This window comes from Drosophila montana, unplaced genomic scaffold, assembly GCF_035044405.1.
Source record: "Drosophila montana isolate Dmon_TW-CO22-7 unplaced genomic scaffold, ASM3504440v1 contig_1624_1, whole genome shotgun sequence".
In the NCBI taxonomy this organism is placed as follows: Eukaryota; Metazoa; Arthropoda; class Insecta; order Diptera; family Drosophilidae; genus Drosophila; species Drosophila montana.
The window spans coordinates 1239171-1261658 of NW_026996559.1; the positions used below are offsets into that span (position 1 = coordinate 1239171).

At 42.7% G+C, this 22488-nt stretch overlaps 1 protein-coding gene across 1 annotated transcript in view; it reads left to right on the forward strand.

Moving 5' to 3' along the window:
• The window catches only part of nAChRalpha3 (nicotinic Acetylcholine Receptor alpha3), a 109901-nt gene that overhangs the window by 85717 nt on the left and 1696 nt on the right, over positions 1-22488 (forward strand). Inside the window, exons 6-10 of the mRNA XM_064699328.1 lie at positions 11583-11751; positions 17527-17663; positions 19184-19330; positions 19421-19513; positions 19585-20617. Coding sequence (XP_064555398.1) covers positions 11583-11751; positions 17527-17663; positions 19184-19330; positions 19421-19513; positions 19585-20617 — 1579 coding nt within the window. The remainder of the gene's footprint in view (positions 1-11582; positions 11752-17526; positions 17664-19183; positions 19331-19420; positions 19514-19584; positions 20618-22488) is intronic.

Sequence of the window (22488 nt, forward strand, 5' to 3'; positions counted from 1 at the left end):
GTTGCAACAACAACAACAAGAACAACAACAACAACATAGGATTGCGACGACGACAAGTTGCTGATGATGAGCCCCTACGATTCGCAGTGGGCGTTCTAATGGGCGTGGTCGACAGTTTACCGCCAATATTTACACTTGTACATGAGGAGGCGTCGTCTGTTTCTCTTTTCGGCCTCCCCACCCTCTATAGTCACCAGACTCCGTCACAAATCGCAAGTCTTGCGAGTCTGCAAAAAGTTTTTAAATTAAAAAACTTTGGCGCCGGCTGCCAAAAGAGCAGCCTCTGGACTGCGTGTTTGTGTGTGTGTGTGTGTGTGTGTGTGTGGATGAGTGTGTGTGTCGCACTCGAAAACAACATAGGGCTAGGCAAGAGGTCGTTGTTGTTTAATTGCCACGCCCTCATTTACACATACCTGCCCGACTCAACATGATGCTGCTCGCTTGTGTGCACACACATCAGCTAAATTGTGGGTGGGCCGAAGGCTGAGAGTTGCCGGCAGAGTGGGCGTGGCACTAATGTGTTTAGCCCAAGACAAAGGGAAAAAATTTCAAAGAGTTTTCGCACATTTTGTTGCGTCTCGCAAAGTGCCAAAAAAGTTGCCAGCTTTGAGCGGCAAATTAATAAGCAAGCTAGAGGCACACACACACACAAACACACACACGCCAGCACACAAACAAACACACAACAGCACACACACATTTAGACTGAAAGCCAAATGAGCGTGGAACAGCAGAAATACTTGAATCTTGCAACTCATTTCGAAGATTAATCAATAAATCAATTCGTGCAGAAGCGATTAGGAAATATTTGATTCGTTTATTCTTATAAAAACTGTCGAGTCGATTTGCTAAAACGAACCCCAACAGCACCTTATATCATATATTATACGTCCAAATATTTTTATAATGTGAGCTTAGCTTATTTATTTAACTATTATTAAGCCAGCCAGCTCGAGGTAAATGTTTTTATTGCTCCACGTTGCTCCACGCTAGCAATTCTCAACATGTTAAAGCTTCGAAGAAGGGACAAGGGGTGTGCACTCCTAGATTTGACAGCAAAGTCTGCGGATGTGAAAGGCTTTATAACTTGATATTTTACCTATTTATTTATTAGTTGGTGTTAATAACTAAGTGTTACAACATTGACCTCTAGCCGGCCAGCTAAAAAATAGTGTTTATAATTAAAAAGAAAAAATCACAAACCAATTATTAAATTTAATTAATTTCCCTTGCAGAGGCTATTATAATTTGTTCACGTATATTCACTTTATACCAATTCTCGGCCCGTATCAATAGACGAGTGTCTATGGCCATATCCCTGTCCGCATTTACAGGTTTCAACCTCTTCCCAATATATATTTAAGCACTACTATATTATAGGCTCTATAGAAATAATCGGAATATTTATTTTACCAAACTCAGCAATAACGAGCTAAGCTACTTCCATAACATATCTGCGAAACCATAGCAAATCACATAGATCTCTCAAACGGAGTTCATATTTGTAGAACTGCAGTTGAGACAATGCATTTGCTTTCAATCAGCCAATCAGCCAATCAGCCAATGAGTCAGTCAGTCAGTCAGCCAGCACCTTAGGGTTATTACAATTGCTCCATTGAAGCTCAATTTCGGGCCAATCAACTATTGTGCATTCAATTTAACGAACGAGGCACTCAATTATAAACTATTGCTATACATTTTTGAAGGGTTTCCCCATACTCGGGCACAAGTCCTTTTGTTATGGCTGCAATTTACGGATTAGCTGACTGAGCACCGAGCATGCACGAGGATTTCATCGATTCAGTAAAGTCCTGCCCCGCAGGCATTAAGCTTGGATGTGTTGTTGTTGTGCTCAGTTATGGCCATGGTCCAAACAAAATTTGATTACATTCGCAATGCTTTCACAATATTGTTGTTACCTTATCCAGTTGAACACCCTTGATTTAGTCCTCTTCCGACGTGTTCTTTTTTTATTGCCGCAACTTTTTTTCAAGATTTGCCTTCGCATTGGGCCCCGGGCAACGCAACTGGAATGAAATTTAAGAGCGAAACAAAAGTTTCTGCTAAAAATGCTCATAAAAAGGGAAGTGCAAAAGAGGCATATGTAAGAGGGCGCGACTAGAAGATATCCTGTATGCAGCGACGAGAGGCCGTATTAAATATTCCAACTTCCACTTACGGAAACTTCTTGGGTGTGTTAAATGTTCAGCAGATGTGTTTCTTCATAGCTTGATATAACATTTTGTGTCTTACCTATATTGCCTATCGATATCTGAGCAAGTTATCGATAACCTCAATTTTAAAAAATATTCTCAATCTGTGTAAACAACATGAAAACACATGTACAACAACTCAAGCCTAAAACCTAGATTGAATCGCAATATTTATCAACACAGTATACGGACAGTATACGGTATACGTATAGGTATACGGTATACGGTATACACAGTATACGGACATATGTTGGAAAATAATCTCAATCTGTATAAACAAAATGAAAACCTATATAAAATATTTTTGTCTAAAACCTAGGTTGAAAACCGATAATCTAAAATCCAATAACAAATATTTTGGATCTGTGTAAGCTACTTGAGAACCACACACAAAATGCTTATTTTGAAGCCTATTTTGAAAATTGGCTTTTATCGATTTTGGGGTTAATGATCGATACGAGGAATTTTAAGCTGATTTAATACAACAGAGTACGTATGTTTAAAAATATTCTTAATCTTTGTAAACAACATACATACCTACATTAACAATATGCATATGACAAAAAATATTTGATAACAAATACTTTTCTTCTGCGTAAACTACATGAGAAACTACTAACAACATTTGGCGTCTTACCTTAGTAAAAATCGATTATTATCGATTTCGGAGTTGGTGATCAAAAATCTGAGATTTTAAATCTGTTTACAATATGGACGGATATATACTTTCCGCGATCAGAGATGCCTCCTTCTGCCCGTAAAATGCAAAAGTATGCTTATTTGACAGTTTTCAATGAGTGCAGGGTATAAAAACCTGGCGACAAAACGTGCAATGAGCTGAGTGTTGCTGTGGTTCTTGTTGTAGTTGTTGTTGTTGTTGTTGTTGATGTTGTTGTTGTTGTTGCTTTTGTTTTTCTTGCTTGGTTGTCGTTGGCACGCGTGCCAGCCACAAACATGTCGCGACGCACGTCGCCGTTTCGGGTGTCCGTGAAAGTGTTGTTTATGGCCCAGCAGCGCAAAGGACACACACACACACACACACGCACACACACTCAAAAACAAATAAACTCAAGCAAAAACTGCTCACCTGCTGCGCGGCGTGCAAAATGCACTCGCTGTGGCACATTATGTGCGCTTGTGGCACGCAGCATTATGTGGCACACCCAAATACACACGCACAAACACCTTGAACTTTACAAAAGTTGCGTGCAATTTAAATGTTAAATAAATCAGCGTAGCGCAACTTTGACCGCAGCTACTCCAAGAACTGAACGCCTTAGCTGCATGTAGCAAGCCAACCCCCCGCTCTGCCCCAACCCCTGTCCCAGCCCACGCTCCGCCCGCCACTCTGCCTGCCCGTAAGCCCCTAATTTGAGGTCGCTTTTGACAACAGGCAACACTATGCGTCAATACGTCCAGGTGTCTGGCATCTCTATCTAACTCTGTCCCCCTCTCGCGCTAACCCTGTGTGCGCCATTTCACTTTCTGTCCGTCTGCCTGTCTGTCAATCAGCGTCTGATTGCAGTGCTCGGCGCCTAACTGAAGTGGGCGTGCCCATGCAGGCTGTACGTACGTGCCGCTACAGCCACGCCTCAGCGCTCAGCGCTCAGCGCTGCGTGCCACACGTGGGCGCCTCAGTTAATTTAACTGTCGATGTTGATGCGCATTAAAGTGAATCCTGGCGTGGAGTCCGCGGCCGCTACCGCTGTCGCTGCTGCTGCTGCTGCTGCTGCCACTGCGACGGCAACTGCTTCATGGCAAAATTACGCTACGTGCTGTGAATTGTGTTGCAGCATTTTAGGCGCAGCCTCCAAAGCAGCCACCCACCATCCACCATCAACCATCCACCACCCACGCGCTCAGCAGCCAACAGCTGCCGACAATAAAAGGACCAGCCTTTGCCTTGGCCCCACTTTAGGTGCCACTAGACCTCCTCCATCCGCATAGAGGAGCGCCGCAGTCCGCCTCTGGTTTGTGTCACGCACTTGTGGCATAATTTACTATAGACTGCGGCACACCCACACACACACACGCGCACCCGTATACAGACACACACGTGGCAGCTGCTGTCAACTTTTTAATTCCTGTCAATGACTTGAGCCCCTTTGCGCTTTGGCTCTGTTTTGGCATTTTTGCTGTTACGTGAAGCAGAAGCTGGTGTAATATATATTTGGAGGCTGTATTTTTTAGCCATGTCATGGGTTCAGTCATTATGAACAGTTGAGCATCCAATTGGCTAGCAAATGCATGTTCGAGGAGTCAAACGTCTGTATTATTTTTGGGAATCGACAACTTTCAGTTAGAATGTGAATGGTTTATTCTTTATATACTCAAGTTGTGGGAAATAACTTTTGAATCCCATCGATATAAAACACTTATGCAAAACAGTTGAAATTCGCGTATTCTCTACTGATTAAAGAAATTCCCTGCCATTGGTGAAAAATGCGCGAAAGCGTCCAAGGAAGCCGACTAGCATATGCAAGAATGTGTATATATGTATATTATATGTATCCATTAGCTTAGTTTACCCGCTCGGCAAGACTCAAAACATAAATCAGAGAATAAATTTGGGAGTATTAGAACAACTAGAACATTTCTCGAACTCGACTAGTTCGCTGTAAATGTGTTTTATAAGTATATATGAATAATTATACTCCTTTTACTATTATTAGTCTTTTATGCATATATTCTAAGTATAAGTAATAGTTAAGGGGATTTGAAACCAGATCCTCCCTGTTCGGTAATAACCTTTACTTGCTTTACTGCCAAGTCTTTGCTGCCCCAGTTTAACAGCTATTTCTCTGCTCGTAAGCATTGCGAAATTTGAATACCTCAACACTTATTGAGCTGTTCTTGTTGTCATGACCTTTTCCATGTCCTTACCTATTTATATATCTACCAAGAAGCAACCTGCCAGCCGCTGTTCTCGCTACCCCTGCGGCTGTTTTGTTTAATTGCCACACTGCGTCCTGCGTTGCGTTGCGTTACGTCGCACAAAATCAGGATGCCTGGCACATTCACAGGGCCGCCCCTTGGCAGCTAACCAGTCCTTTGCTCGTCAAACTTATCGACAGACACTTTTACTTTAACTTTCGCTTTTACTTTTGTTTGATGGCTTGATTACAGGTCGCCAGGCAATGGCAATGGCAAAGCCAAAGGCGAAGGCAAAGGCGCAGGCTGCCATCCATCGATGCGCCTGATCGATTAAAACCATAATTAGCAAACTTTCGAGTGAGCCAAATAACACAGCTCCTTACACTCCCTCCTTCTGCTGTGCTTCTTTTGGCTAATAGGTTTCTGGCGGGCCCTTTTTAATGGCTCTAATTTCCATTCAGCTGCGAGTCTTTGTCTTAAGTTCAGTTATTAAAATTCTATTACTTACATCAAATGCTCCAGCTCCAGCTCCTGCTTCTGCTTCTGCTCCTGCTCCTGCTGCACTCCTGGTCTGCTCCAAGCACTGATTTCTGCGTTTTGCCGAATTCCGCACCAAATTGAAACAAAATGACAACAACAAAAATAACAAACAGCTCTGGAGAGAGAAGCAATTCGACAGAAGTAACAAAAAAAATGAGCGAACCTCAAAGCGAAAAGAACTTGGCACAAAGTTGTAGAAATCAATCAAGCGTTGGACCCATAGCCATACCCTTACGCTATAGCACCCACTAACACCCCCCTCCTCGCCATCCCCCCTCAACATCCTGCTGGGTTACAAGGTGGCAATGGCCGCCTAAGGGTCGCCGCAGATTCGCTTTGAAGCGCGCCGCCTGCATCCTTCGGCGTTCTGCGGCAATTTTATGTGGCATTTGTCTTTTTGCTTTGCCTTCTTTTATTCTGCTTTTCACTTCTTTTTTATGTTGCCAATCATTTAGTATTTATGCGTGTTTGTGTGTGTGTGTTTGCTGCCAATCAGCGTTTTAGCCATTTCGGTCAGTCAGAATCAAAATCTCTGCCCTCCCTCCTTACGGTGGGGCATTTTGGCTCAACTACTTTAGGCTCGTGCCGCGGCATTTTTCAATTCTGTGTTAAGACGTTTTCGTCAACCAATTCGCTGACAATTCGCCAACTGTTAAATAGTTTTTGGTCAAAAAATTTGTAACGATTAAGTGAACATACTCTTCAAAAGGAACCAAATACAGCATTTATATTTATTTAAGTTCAATTAAATAGTTAAGCAACAGGCTAAAAAATACGATTCACGGTTCCAGCCAATGCTACGCCTTAATTTACGGTTCGTGAACCTGTTTTTGTAGACCTGTGTACCACGGCTTTGGTTCGTACCTTGGTTCGCCAAATATCTCTCAACCTTCAATCATAAATGAAATAAATTGTATATTAATATTTTTATTTATTGAAATTAGTGAATATTCCATATTTGGAGTAATAAAAATATCGATATGTCCGAAGCTCAAAAGTTTTGCGTTAATGTCTCGAAATAACAAACACAAATCTTCGGACGTTTTGTACAAAAAAATGCTTGATTCAGGCTGAGGTGCGCCTGTGCTGTATGCTAGAATTGAGTTCCTTTCGTACAAATTTGCGAAGATCTTCAATACTTGCTTTAAACATTTAACTTTAATTTTTTTTGCGATAATAATAAAAGTTCTTTCGGAATTTCCCGCCTTTGAGCTTGGTCCCGAGGCAGCGGGTGGTGGGCCACGAAGCAGGCCACGGTCCGCGCCCAGTTCAAGTTCAAACCCAGTTTGCAGTCTTTCTTAGAAGGTTTGTTATTCTTATCGTTATAAAACCAACAAATAGCCGGTTGTTCGGCTCGAGCCTGTCATTAAGGTTCGGTTCATTAACCCATTTTTACACAGCCTTGAGCCTAAGTCTTGGTTTCAACTCTTGGCTTTTATACCCTGAACCCATTAAAAATGGTTAAAAGGGGTATAATGTATTTGATTGAATGTATGTAACAGGCAGAAGGAGCCATCTCCGAACCCATAAAGTAGAACCTATAAGAGCTGTAGACTTAAAATGTTGAAATGTGGGTCCTCCCAGTCCATGCGCAGTACGAGCTTGTTTCCGATAATCGATAACTTGCCCCGTTTCCAGACAATCGATCAAAATCGATATCGATATCTTGTTTTTTTGGGCAAATATCTTAGGCTTTTAGAGATAAAGTCACCAAACTTGTTTTCTAGTTTTGAAATATTCTCAAAATTTTAATGACACAATTCAAATTTAATTGCCCGATCTACTGAAGATATTGCCAGCCTTAGATATTCTCAAATTGGGGTTTAAAATGGACCTCTTCTGAAAATTGGAAAGTTAAAACCCAAATTATTTACGCATTGGGGCTAAGTCTTCCCCAAAATAAGGATTAATTTTAATACAAAACAATTTTTAAAAAAATATGGTTTCGGTTTCGGTTAGGCTGTTTTTTGGGCAGTTGGTTTATTTCATAGTAAATAATAAATAATAAATAGGTTTTTCAGGTGAGACCCGACTTGGTAAACGTGCAATCAAAATTTTATAAGTAAATTAATGATATAAATGTCGTCTAAAAGAAGCCCAATTTAATAAATACAATATGTAACTGTGCTCTTTATATTTTAACAAACAAAAATTCAGGCTTTTGTGCTGAATTCTCTGGCGAAAGTCGACGATATTGTGGAATTCGCTGCATGTGCTTTGTCTCTCATTTTTGGGCCCATTTCCCGGCCGCTGCGTTGGCTCTTTCGCCGTGGGGCATTTTCATTTGGTTTTTGGTTTGTTTTTATTACGCATACGCCGCGTCGTACGAGGCATTGATGAATTGTTGCCACTGCCGCCTGCCTCCAGTCACATCAACCATTCCTTTTCTGGCCTTGTTGTTTTCCTTGCCTGATGGCTGGTTGTAGCTGTTGCTATTGGTGTTGCCTACATGGCGCCACCGTCTCCAGCAATACGACGACGGCGACGACGGCGACGACGTGTCCAGACGTGACCAGACACGCGCTCGCATTGGCCCGCATGTGTGCGACTTTTGCTCCTACTACACCTATAGCCCCTACGTCCCGTCCTCCCTTCTCCCAGTTGATTGCCTGCGGGCTAGAATGGTTGGCGTGTGCCCTGGCTTTGCCTATTTTATGATTTATTGTATGTTTTTCCCAGCTGCCCCAGCTAACCAACTAACATAGCCATCACAGAGCTTATTACACTGACCTTTACACACACACACACACACCCACACACGCACGAATCTCAAGTTAAAAAAAAAAAACAAAAAGAACATGGGAAACCAAAAATTTGCCATGTCGATACTTTGAAGCTTAAGAGTTTTCCAAGTTGTCTGTGCAAGACACAGAAAATGGAAGATGGCCAGAATGAAGAGAGAGAGAGCCCTTTGGTAGAGCGAGAACCCGAGACTAAAGTGTCCAGCTCATTGAGTAAAGCACACTTAAGCCGTCTTATACTTGTCTTTATTAATTTTTTATTTTCTTTTACAACACAGAGAAAAAAACAACGCTCTTAAGACAAACTCTTTTGTAGTGCATTCGTTAATGAAACATTCGTAAGGTATACAGCTTTGCGCTCCAGCTGAGAGTTCTTGAGACAAGCATAATTTCTACTTAAGTCTAGATGAATGTTCTAAATGTTGATGAATTCTGGCAGCAAATAAAAAAGTAATAAACAAGTAATCATAATTATTCCGAGCATTAAAAAACCAAGAAATATCTAAGATGATTTAAGCTTCAAATAACTTTCAAGAAAGAGAAAAGATTGATAGAATTAGCACTCACTTTCTCCTCTTATTTCCCTCAAATAAGAGCGTCACACTCAAATCCAAAAAAACCTGAAGAAATTTGAAGCTCTTGATTATTTCTCGCAGTGCACCCATTTCCCCAAGCTCCGGCCAAAGTTTATGCTAGCTGACAGCTAGTTAAATTGCGCTTCGTTTTCGCAATCTTTTTTTTTGTGTGCGTTATTGTAGCAACGCCACGCCCTAAATTGCAAAGCCCTGCTCAGTGCTGCCAGATGTGCTGCAGTCTGTTTTAAGGTAGCCAGACTTCAGTTTAATCTTCATGCTGCATTTTTAAGCAGTGTGATAAAGACTGATAAATTATTACAGCCAAATATTATTTAGTAATTAATTCTCAAGTAATATTTAAGATTCGGATTAAAAATGGAGAGCGAGGAACTAGGAGTAAGTGAGGCCATGACCGAGTCGAGTATATTAATAATTGAAGCAAAATCTAACTATGTAAGTTCTCTTGATTTCATTAAAATCACAGAAGGCCAATGCAGATTTGCAGAAGTGACAACTTTATTATAGTTTGCTTCAACTTTTGATGGGTGCTGGTTACGAGGCGTAAAACGTTTTCTATGATGTCTTTTTATACTTTGTTCACAATGCGAACAAGTATATACATATAAGCATTAGTTTGTTAGTTTTGTGCCATAAACGTCTTTAAGAACGCAACTTTTCCTACCCTATTAAAGCTTATGACTGGAAACCTGGAACTCGTAGTCTCGCAGTGGGTCCAGGCAAGCAATTTATGCATGTAGATAACTAATGAGCTCCTCTTAAAATCGAACCAAAAGTGTCTGGCACTCTCGAAATTACGGCAAGTCACCTGATTTGTGGTCTTAGAGTAAAATATTGAAGAAGTCGGGCGCTAGCATCTGCCAGTTTTTACTACTTTTGCCATTTTGCCCAATAGAGCGACCTTTTTTATGGATTGTCAAACTTTCTTCCTTCCTGGACCCACTTTTACGGGGGTTTGCCCTTATTTCTGAAAATTGCTCTCCGAAACGCCTTAACTTTTGCCGGACCTAATATTAGGTCGATTGAGTATCATGTAGTTTCTATTTCTTCATCTGCCCCTTTGGTCTAGCCTTTGCTGGCTCTTTTGCTTCCTGTTCAATATATTTTGTTGTTAATCTCCCGAGAATCGACTGATATATGAAGGTTTCCTCTAAAGTTATAGTTTTATATTTTGCCCAAAAGAGTGGTCTTATCGGGAATACCCGACGAGAAGATACCCTGCATCCAGCTGCAAGCTGCCGTTACAAACATTCTATCTTCCTTACACACAGCTGTTAAAATTTTTGAGATATAATTAAAAAGAAAACCATGACTGAAAATCGAACATGAAGATGTATCATGAATATACACACATTCTTTTTAGGGTTAGACACGCTTCCTACTGCCTGTTACATACATTTGAACAAAACCAATATACCCTTTGTGCCCATTTCCAATTCGAACAGGGTATACGGAAAATACTCCAACGCTGCTGTCCAACACATCTTAAACTGTGTCCAACGCTTAGCTGGACATATTTTAGTCGTTTTATTTTGGCCATGCGATAAGCATCTGTCGAAGCATCTTGTGCCTGTTTTCATCGTCATCGTCATCATTATCATTGTTCCTAACCTCAGCTTTGCCATCTATTGCCACATACTTCATGTCTATCTGTGTGTGTGTGTGTGTGTGTGTGTGTGCGTGTGTAGGAAAATCAACTGCCAGAAACACTTAGTTGTCCCGGCAGCAGCACTGTCGACGGTCCTGCCGAATATAGCGAGCAAGAACTCTCCTCGTGCTGCGCTCCTGCCCGCCCCTTTGTTGTTTATTATTTATTTACAATATTTTCTTATTCAAAATGAAGCCGCAAGCCGCTCGGAATTATTGATGGCAAATATACAACATACACAAGTCCTTGCAGTGCCCAGGCCGTGCCGGGCCAGGCCAGGCCAGGCCAGGCCAAACCCTTTGCCCACTGCTGTTCCCTAGCTGCCGGACATTTCTTTTTCTTCCATATTTTTTTTTTTTGTTTATTATTCCCCCCTCCAGTCGACTCCAGAGTTTTTCAAGTGCGGTCGCCAAAAAGTTCTTGACTCAATTTACAAAATTTGCTTGCTTTCTGTTTTTATTTTATATTTTCCCTTCTCTCTTTCTTGCTGGCAGTTAAAGATTATTAACTTTTAAATTATGTAGACTACAGGAGCCGACTGGACATGCGGCAGCGCGACTGGTGTCAGGTTCATTAGCCAACATATACGGCCTGAGGGGGGTTGGGGCTTTGGTAATGAAAACAGGGGCAGGCGCCGGGGGCGGGCCGCAGTTTGGTAGGCAGCGGGCAGTTTGAGAGTCAGAGCGCAGCCTTTAGAAATTATTTTGAGCTTTTTCAATATTTATCGTGGCGCTGATGATTTATGTGCTTTGGGCTTGCCACACACATACACACACACACAAACACACAAGCGCACGCACACACAGCACACACAGCACACACATAATATATGATGCCGTTGCGGATGTGCTGTCTGCGAAGCAGCAAACAACGGACTATAATAAATAAGCATTTACGAGCCATGTGGCATATTCTAACCTATGCTCTCTCTTTCTATCTATTTTACTAACTATCGCTCATTTCTTTTCTATAGGAATGAAAAATTCTATACGTGCTGCGATGAGCCCTATCTGGACATAACATTCAACATCACAATGAGACGCAAGACGCTCTTCTACACGGTCAACCTGATCATACCCTGTATGGGCATCAGTTTTTTAACCATATTGGTGTTTTACCTGCCATCGGACAGCGGCGAGAAAGTGAGTTCATTCGTTGAGCGCATTCCAATTCTATTTTGAATAGCTTTTCTTTCAATTGTCAACATTCACAATGAACCACCAGCTGATGTATCTATATTTATTTTCCATTTTCCATTTCTTGTTGTTATTTTTTTGTGGATATTTTCTTTTATGGTCTTTCAACCAATTGCCATAATTTATTACACACACACTTTTCACAGTACCCCCTTTCAATGTGCTTTTAATTAAAAACAAAAAAAATATATATATAAACAAGTGTCCCTCTAGCTGAGAGTAGTCGGCTTCGAAATACCCTGTACCCGTAGCATGCAGGCGTACTTTTAAAAATTGTATTTCCTATTGTCCGACCGCTATGATCAGGGCTTAGAGATGGCATTCAAATGTTAATATATCTATATTCATGATGCACACGGCTAGCATATACCTCTTAAAATACGTATTCTCATTTCGAGGGAGTGATATCCAAATAGAAGCATGGGTGTACCTTCTACGGGAACATACCGAATTTTCTGTGCCAAGCTGTTCAAGTCTCCGAGAAGTGATTCAGAAGGGAATTTCGGAAATCGATTTTTATCGAAAAGAGAAATGAAATAAATACACAACATATATTAAGTACTCAGTTCATGTAGTCTTTTAACAATTCATAGCAGACTTAACCATTTTAATGGGTATAGGGTATAATAATTTCACGCTCAAATGAAAATGAAAATGAAAATGCATTTTAACATTTTCTTTCTCGTTCACTATTTGCCGCCATTTAACTTTGAATAAATAAAATTACATGTTGAATTCAATTTAATGCGAACAGATATGCATACACTTAAACACACTCACACACACACACATACACAGCACAAACAGCTCACACACACACCGACACAGATGAATTGTAAGCGTTAAAAAACGCGCGCGATTTGCGGTTTGCTCTGCACATTTCTCAGCGCGATTCTTTGTGCCGCCCGCTGCGGCAAAAAAAAAGGCCTAAAAAACCGAAAAAAAACAACAAAAAACAAAAATTGTGAAAGTAAAAATAAAACGGCATAATGCATAAATATAAATATTAACATGCTGTGGGGACTTATGAATAAATTACGGCCAATTTTCAAAATAAATAAAACTCAAAAATAATTTGTATATGAGCGCGGTTTTTATGAACCTCAAATGTCGCCGTTGACGCTGACGCTGACGACGACGCTGGCAGCGACGCTGCGCATCAGCCGTCATGCATAATTTGTGTAATAAATATTGACAGTACATACCGTTCATTTGATGGAGCACGCCTATTGCCTTGTGACAGCCGGATAAAGCGATTCGCTAGAGAATCCGCAAATGCAAATTATACAACACGAGTTAAATAATTACGTAACCTGACAATTGACCAATGGAATTGCAACTATTTAATATAATGCGTAATTACAAAAACCTCTCTTAAAATAATGAAAAAATACACTCGTTAAAGTAACACTAGCGGGAAGGACAACACTCATTAAAGCGACAAGTTACACCAACAATTGTGCCACACGAGCGAGTGAAATAACTCTCGTTGTATTTTATAAGAGTCTTGCCTAAGCTGAAAAGTGGCGAGTCAATTATGATTCGCTGCTGCGGCAAAAGCTATATTTTATTAGACTTTGTTGTTGAGCAACAGAGTGCAATTTCCTACTCGCTGGTGTCACAAGAGCGAGTATGTATAATCGTGTATTTAGCAACAAAGAACTTACAAGAGCGTGTAAATTACTTATGTAAACTATCTACGTGGCAATTGAACGCTTTTTTTTACTCGTTGTTATAACACGCGCGACTTAATTGTCAGTCGTGGCTGTAGCAACAAATAACTCTATCTGACTCGCTGATGTAACATAGGCAAAGTACATTTTAATCGCTGATGCAGCAGGAGAGGACTCTTTATAACTAACTGATGTAAAAAGAGCGAATTAAACAGCAGTCAATAATATGGCATTCAAACAAGAAAACAATTGCGAGGGAGAAAGTACTCGTTGAACAAAGTCGGGCGAGTAAGGCAAGACTCGTTCATGTGGGAGAACATTCGTACCAGGCGCGCCTGTTAAGAGATGTAACGAAGCTGATCGATAAGCAATATTTAGTATATTCGATTAAAATAACAGCCGCTTAGCAGAGCTGCATTGCCATGATTAGGATAGGAACGAGACAAGATAAGCGCTAAACAGATCAAAATAAAAAAGAGAATTGGTTAAGTGAGCGACTGGCCTGAGGACTGGAGCCTGAGGCCTGAGGATAATATGGCTATGGCAACGGCATTTCAGTTTCGGTTGGCTCGAATAAACAATTCATTGGGTTTTTATTTAACGAGCCAGTCCGGCCGTGTTGTCTGTATGTATGTGTTGTTCCTTTTATGGCCGCACGCCAGACAGATGGTCAAGTGGTCTGATGGACAGAGCACACAGAGGGCCCGCACAAATATTTGCGCCTAAAAGCGGTCAACATATTGAACAGCGCATTCCATGCGAGGGGCAACACACATTCCAGGATCTGAATGGTGGGCCATAGAATAGCCCGAATAAAGTTTGGAATAACTATCGCAGCTTTTGCACGTAGCGAGGCCAATCGGAGTCGAAATCGGATTCAGAATTGGAATTGGAATTGCAATTGGCAATTTACATGCATATGCGGCACAACGCACTCCATTCATTCAATTGCCGGGCAGCGTTCGTGTCCAATACTAAGTAGCTGGACACTGGGCAGCCACTGTGGTCGTTACACTTTCAGCGCCCACTGTATTTTTATTTTATTGTTGAAACAATCACATTTTATACTATGTGGATCAGCCTTTGAATCCCGGCTGAATGCGGCACAGGCGCGAAAATGTAGTGCACATTAATTACACACACACAAACGCACACACACAAGCACATTTGCATAAATAATGTCGCAACCCCACCCCCCCCCCCTCTCTCTCGCTCGCTCTCTCTCTCTGTCAGCCTCTGCCAACGCGAATCCCCCATTAACCCACGTGATTTCAGGTTGAGAACTTTGTACATGTCGCTTGTCAAAAGCGACTTGCAGCCTTAATTAGTCAGCGCTCTAATCGCTTTACAGTACTTTGCGCAACTAAGGCTAATTATCATAAAATCATTAGGCATCAAATTTATGCCACACACACACACACACGTACACAAATACACTCGCGCCCACAATGGCAGACATTTGAGTTTTTGTGCACAAAGCAGCTGCAGAAGAACCCAAATTGTCCGTCTCAGTTTCGACATTTAATTACTTTTTCAACACACTTCATTACAAGCAGCTTTCATACACACACACACATACATACAGGGGGAAGAGTATGCGGGAAGGGGTGGCGTGGCAGCCTGCTGAGCTACCTGTGCCACCTGGGCCACCTGTCCTGACCCGCAGCTGAGCCAGCTGTGCTTAGCAGTTAATACAACTCGGCAGCCGCTGGCTGCAGCTCACTCACTCGCTCACTAACCATCTCTCCCTCTCTCTCGCTCTCTCTCTCTCTCTCTCGTCTGCGTCTCGCTGTCCTACACTTACACATGCACACAACAAATCATATTGGGTTTGCTTTATTGAGCCAGCTGCGAAGTATGCTATGGTTTTTATGTGCTTGACGCCGCAATATATGCTGCGAATATTGAAGCCTGCCAGGCACCATGGTGCAAAACAGGGCTTTTTCTGGCAAAAAAAAACATTATTCCTATACCCTTGTAGACAGCTTTGCGGCAGCTTCTATAAGCTCCACTCACCAGACGTCTGAAAGAAATCAGAATTGCCGATCTACCGAAGAGGGAACCAATATTAACGCAATAACTAAACCTAAGTTAATCTCCTTCACTCTCTCTAAATACTTAGTATCTAGGTCTCGCCGCATTTTATTGCAAATATTGTTATTAATTCAAATAAAATACGTAATATAAGTAACAGCCAGATCCGTCTATCCGTCTGTCTATAAGCCACTGATAGCAGACTTTTTGATCAAACACATAATAAAAATCCCACCTGTGCTCTGCTTAACAGCTGTTATCTAGACATATGTTATATTAACAGCTGTTGCCTTGGCTTACAGTTTCGCGTAATAAAAATCAACCTGAGCTCTGCTTAACAGCTGTACTCTAGACATATGATATATTAAAAGCAGTTGCCATGGCTTACAGTTTCGCGTAATAAAAAGCAACCTGAGCTCTGCTTAACAGCTGTTATCTAGACATATGTTATATTAACAGCTGTTGCCTTGGCTTACATTTCGCTGCACAACAAGAAAGAAAAGTTTATTCGTCCCACAGTGGTTAGCTGGCGGGAGGGTAGGCGGCAGCTTAGTTACTCAGCTTGCTATGTGTTTATTTAAATTTCTTGTAGTTGTTTTTGTTTCTGTTTGTGTTGTCGTTGTTGTCGACTCTTCTACTTCACCAACTCCATCTTCTGTTTGTTTATGTATATTCCCCACACACACACACACACAAATCAATTGAAATTTGCTTTGACTTTCTATAGATAAATGTATATATATATATATTAATAACTCGAGTATAAAATTCCTAAAAATACAAATATGCTTGCAAATGAATCGAAATTAATTTTGTTGCTGCGCAAATAAAGTAACCATGGGAATGCATACAAAAGAGAATAAAATCAAATTGTGTTTACATGCTGCTTAACTGAATGCTTTTTGAATTAGCTGAATAAATTCAGATAATTTTGTTGCTGTTGCTGTTGCTGCTATTGTTGTTGTCGAGGCCACAGCTGAATAAACTCTTGAAATACGCAAAAGTAATCATTTCTGTCATTGAATAAAAGCCAACCATACACAGTCCCAATGCTATGTGAGGTCTCCTTTTGAATACAATATGCCCGACCCTACCCTTAACCAAAGCCATAGTACAGATAGTAATGGCAGCTCCATTGTTGGACTTCCAATGAAAATGCCTTTGGCAAAACTCTAAATGGCAATGGAGGAAAATACTTCAGCAAGCCACTTTAACAGTTATCATAAATACGGTTTCTTAACAAATTTACTTTTAATAATTATAAAGGAAAAAAACCAATTTAAAATAGTTCACTTTGATTAAAGACTGACTAACTGAGTGATGTTTAAGCCCAAGCCGTAGCAACTGTAAAGCTTAGGCTTTTATTAAAGTTAATTTATGTGCATGCTCCGCAAATCCACGCTCAGCTGTGGAATATTAGTGGAAAACAATTCTATGTTAACCATCCGATCGGGCTCAGACTTATTTTCAAGCAACTTGATGGTAATTAATTAGCGAAATGTTTCAGAAAATCAACAAATCTACGCTCAAGATTACAAGTTAGTCTAAATTAATATATATTCACCCAATCCTTTAGGAGAATAAATGTCTATAAGGGGTATCCCAAAGACTTTTCTTATGCAGGCACAACGTCTACTAAAAGCCAAGCAACCTCATGTCAAGATAATTATATTTATACTTTCATGCAACTAATGCACATACATAAGCCTTATCAGCAACATTTTGATTGCGAGCGCTTTACGATTGTCGCTCCTTAATGGCGGCAAGGGCTGGCTCCAAGCCCTCAACGCAGCGCCAACTCGCTTTTCCGCTCACCTGCAACTCAATTTCCCAAATCCCTTGCGCTGTTCCGTCGACCATCTAAAATCTGCAAATGAACTTGACTAGAACATCGCTGACTTTATGCTCCCATCACTCTCTCTCTCGCTCTCTCTCTCTCTCTCTCTCTCTCTCTCTCTCTCTCTCTCTGACTCTATGGCTCTTTCTAACTGTTCTTCATCTCTGTCTGTTGCAGGTCTCATTAAGCATATCCATTCTGCTGTCGCTCACTGTGTTCTTCCTGCTGCTGGCGGAAATCATTCCGCCCACGTCGCTGGTGGTGCCGCTGCTCGGCAAATTTGTGCTCTTCACCATGATACTGGATACGTTCAGGTGAGTGAATGTGAATGCCAAACGAATATGAATACGATTGCGAATGTGAATGCGAATGCGAATGCCAAGGCACGTTCGATTTGCATGCCAACTGATAACGGTTAACTGTACCCTGGGGTGGGCGTGGCTGTTCACCTGTCTGTCGCATGTCGCCTGGTTGTCCCTTGTTTATGAGACAGCCGCCGCGGCGGAAACGGATGCAAAAAATAAAATTGCACGAGCTTGGATTGTTTCATTTTGTATACCCCATACCCATTACAACTAAATAGCCAGGGTATACTCGAGCCATTCACAAACATGCAACGGACAAGAGTCGATCTAGCCATGTCCTGCTGTTCGCATGTCTGTCAGTCTGTCCTCAAATTTTGAGTGCGTATATGCTATCGATATGTATTACCTTTATCAAGGGTATTTAGCATGCCCTTCAGTATTTTAAAGGCTAGATAGATACACAGATATCATTTCTATGGGACACCTCTCTACGCTCTTCTTAACCGAACTGACGGAGCTTCAATAAGAAAAACTTTTAAGATCGTTCGTTCTTGATTTTATTTTATTGTTCTATATTGTTTTTGCAACATAGAAATGGTAAAGAAAATTATATATAAGTAAGATAATTATTAAATAAAAAAGGAATAATTTGTAAATGACAAAATTTTATTCAATTGTAGTTAAGAAGATTATTTAAGACTATAATTTATTTGGGAAACATCTACAAATATAGACTTACGACTGTGCTGTCTCGTAATTTTCATTACGGAAGATAAAAAGCAATGGCTCCTTTTTTCCATACTACTTTCCGACTGTAACTCCCACGACATTCATGAAAAACACTCTTTAACTTAAGTTAGAGAACTTTGGTTCGATATCTAGGATATCTGTTTGTTGGTCAAACGCAAGTTTTTTTTGTTGAGCCTGAAACCTATTCATATCTGACGCTCGCTTGGCCAGTTGCCCACATGCCACGCCCCAGTCGACTTGACTTGACTTAACCCCGCCTCGCCCCACGTCGCCCCACCTCACCTCGACTCGCCTCGACTCGGCCGCAAGTCAAACTTCAAAAATGGCTTCGCAATTTACAGCCATTTGCCACGCCCACATTTGCCGCACAAATGGCCGCCTAATTGTTTGTAAACAAAAGTCGAGGCTGACGCCCTTGTCTGGAACTCACACGGAGCGCGTTCCTTGGCTGGCTGTGGCTCTGGCTGGGGCTGAGGCTGAGGCTGAGGCTCAGGTCGAGTCGAGACGGGACGAGCACAATGGCCATGCCGCTTGGCGCAACAGGACTCGGACTTGGACTCGGACCACAAATGATGTAATTAAGGCAATGGCCACAGCAGCCAGCACCAGCGCCAGCACCACCATTGCCTGTGCCTCTGCCTGTGTCTGGACTGGCAGCTAATTAGACAGACGCGGGCGTCACAAGTTAATTAGCCGGACTAAAAGACTAGACTACGCCCTCACCTTCACCCTCACCCACACGCACTCTCTAACTGGCGCCACGTTTGTCTCCTTTGCAGCATCTGCGTAACGGTCCTGGTGCTGAACATCCATTTCCGGTCACCGCAGACGCACACGATGGCGCCCTGGGTGCGCACGGTGTTCATCAATCAGCTGCCGCGCTTTTTGGTGATGCGCCGGCCGCTTTATCCGATCAGCGAAATGATGTATGTGCCATTCAAATATATATAATATATTCCACATAACTTAATCAATCACCCAAATTAACTTTGCCCATTTGCATTTGTTGCCTGCAGCAAGTCCTCGCGCCGCCTCATGGTGCGCACCTGCAACGGACTCGAGCTGAGGGATCAAATACCACCGCTGCCACCGCCCGTGGCCCTGTCCCGGTAAGTGTGTCCGTCTGAGCGTTGTACGTGAGTTGACGTTTGCTTTTGCGTTTAATTTGCGGCACTTGCAGCATGCACCACAGCCCCAAGACAACGTCGCGCAGCACCTCGCCGCATCTGCAGCACAGGGTGCAGGCCCTCAGCTTGATGGACGAGCTGGGCGCTGTGGGTGGCATCGGCGGCATCGGCGGCGGCTGCGGAGCATCGACGATCACTGGCCATCTGAGCTCGCTGTATCCGCCAACGATCTCGACGGTGAACCAGCAGACCTCGACCACATCCTCGCTAATCGATGCGCAGTACCACAATCAGTACCAGCAGACGGGCGGCTCCTTGCTGGACCATCCGCTGACGCCGACCAAGTTCCGTCAGATGACCTCCACCTCGAGCCAGACGGGCCAAAATGGAGCCGGTCATCATCATTACATTGCCGGCGGTGGGTGTGCGGCTGTTGGTGGTGGGGGGGCTGGCAAAAGCAGCTCCACCTCAACGCTGGCGCACCAGGCCACTCAGGCAGGAAGCTATCATCTGTATCGACAGCAGTCGAGCTGCTCGGCAAACTTCTCGCCATTGCCGCTGCACGCGCATCAGGCACACGCCTCGACGACCACCAGCGACCTTGGCCTGGGCGGTAACCACAATCCCAATGTGATAAAGTCCACAACGACGGTCAACTCGGTGGCGACCGCCTCGACGCTGGCCGATTCCTGCTGCAGCGGCACCATACAGATACACCAGGGCATGGGCGCCGGCGCCGCCTGTCAATCCTCGGAGCTGCTGCATCTGCACCGACCCACCACATCTGCTGCTGCTGCGGCGGCGGCGGCGGCAGCGGCGGCGGCAGCAGCGTCGGCATCAGGTGCTAGCACCTCAGCAGCTGCCGCTGCGGCTGCGGCGGCGGCTGCGGGGGGTATCACGCCGCCCCCACCACCACCGCCGGCCTGTGATATACTGCCCGCCTGCCAGCGCGAGGGCGGCCCCCATTGCTGTACGGGGCGCGGCAATGTGCGCCAGCGCTGGCACACCTGCCCGGAGCTCCACAAAGCCATGGACGGCGTCACGTACATTGCGGATCAGACGCGCAAAGAGGAGGAAAGCACACGGGTGAGTTGCGAAGCGGTAGATTTAATAGAAGCTCAAGCTCAAGCTCAACCTGAAGCTGAATCTCTGCCAGACGCCAAATGAGGCTAAGCGAGGTCGCGAGGCAAAGCCCAAAGCCGCTTAGCATTTGGCGGGGTTTAGCCTAAGTGCCAGGCAGCCGCTGCCACTGCCGGCGGCAACTGTCATGGCATAGGACGGATCCGGGATTAGGGATTGGGGTATTGGCCTACAAAAGTGGGCGCACAGTGTTAATAGGGCAACGCGTTGGCGGGCGCAATAAATTAGAGCGGCCTTAGCTTGGATTTATTGGAACGTCAATAATCGATGGGCGGCGACTCGATGACACCTAGCCGGGACAATGGCGGTAACAAATGAGCACAGCTACCAGCTACCAGCTACCGCTCCCAGATGATAATGATGATGTTGCTGCTGCTGATAATATGGTCCAGACAACGGCCAGCCTTGCCCTTTTGTTGACCTTTCATCATGCAGCATGTCCCGTGCTGGTCTTTCGTTTCCTGTCTCTCCGGCTGGCGGCTTATGGCGAGGATGGAGCATCGAAAAGTTTTAATGACTTTTCATGCGCCTTATGAACACGGCCGGCAGGTCCTTTGAGTCCCTGTGCACTCCCTTCAAGTAGTTTGCCCCGGCATAATGAATGTCTTGTGGCGGCACAAATGCCAATAAAAGTATTTTATTAAAATTACGCACACATTCAATCATTATTGGAATGTCATGCTGGGCTTAAGCCATGCCACAGCACAAAGCACACAGCACACAACAGACCACGCAGGACATAACATGACAAGCGGCAAGTACTGAGTTATGTGGAAAAAACATCAGACAGAGCACACATAATAGAACACTTGGCTCTGCCAAAGTGCGCTGGCATTTACATTCGGGGACATGCTGGGGGCACGTTGGGGCACGTGGGGGCCGGGGCCGTACAGCGGAAATGCGAGGTGAATCCATAAAGTCAACTGAATGGTCGTGAGTCCTGACAGCGTGTCAATCATACCTCGCTTATAAATAGAACTCATGTCAATTCAAATGTTTCGAATGTCTTGGTGCACACTGAGCAACTCGCATGGCATTCAATGATATGACTTAATTAACAGCAAGTACTTTGGATCATTTGTAAGCTGATTCACTCATTCAATCAGAAAATCCCTTACAATGTAAATCATTTGAAATAATATTATATTAAGTTTATTGAATTATTGTTATTCATTTTTATTGGCTGCAATCAAAACATTATGTCTTAAGTCAATGTATATACTTTGAAGGACTTGTTAACAGATTGAGTCATTCATTCAATTCATTTATTCAGATTGCCAACTGCAATGTATAGGATATTGGTTATTATCATTTTAGTTCAGTTCATTGTCTTTTTTTGTCCTTTCAAAACATTCCAACTATGCAAATATTATTCATACAAATTTTCAATCATATGCTCAATATGATTGCAATAAACCACCTTGAATCGGAGTTTAAAAGATTTTTTTTTTTTCATTTCTCATATCATCTATCTATTGTTCTTACATATGTTAAACATTCATTCAAATATCTCAAATCGATCTGAATAACTCGAATAGCTCGTTGAAAACTAATTGATGTAAAAGTTCAACAAGCATTCGTTTAAAGTTGTATTTTAATAACGATTCAAAATATTTTGAGCGTTAACTCACTTATTTAATCAGACTGTCTGAATGCTCGTTGATTTTGTATCCAATTAGATGCTTCATGTCAATGAGTATAATGCGAATGGACATTGACAAATTAGTATTAACTTTTTTTTATTACGATGCCTTTAACGGCGTAAAAAATATTTATAATTATGCTAACCGAATGAGCATAACTTAATTCTCATTCAA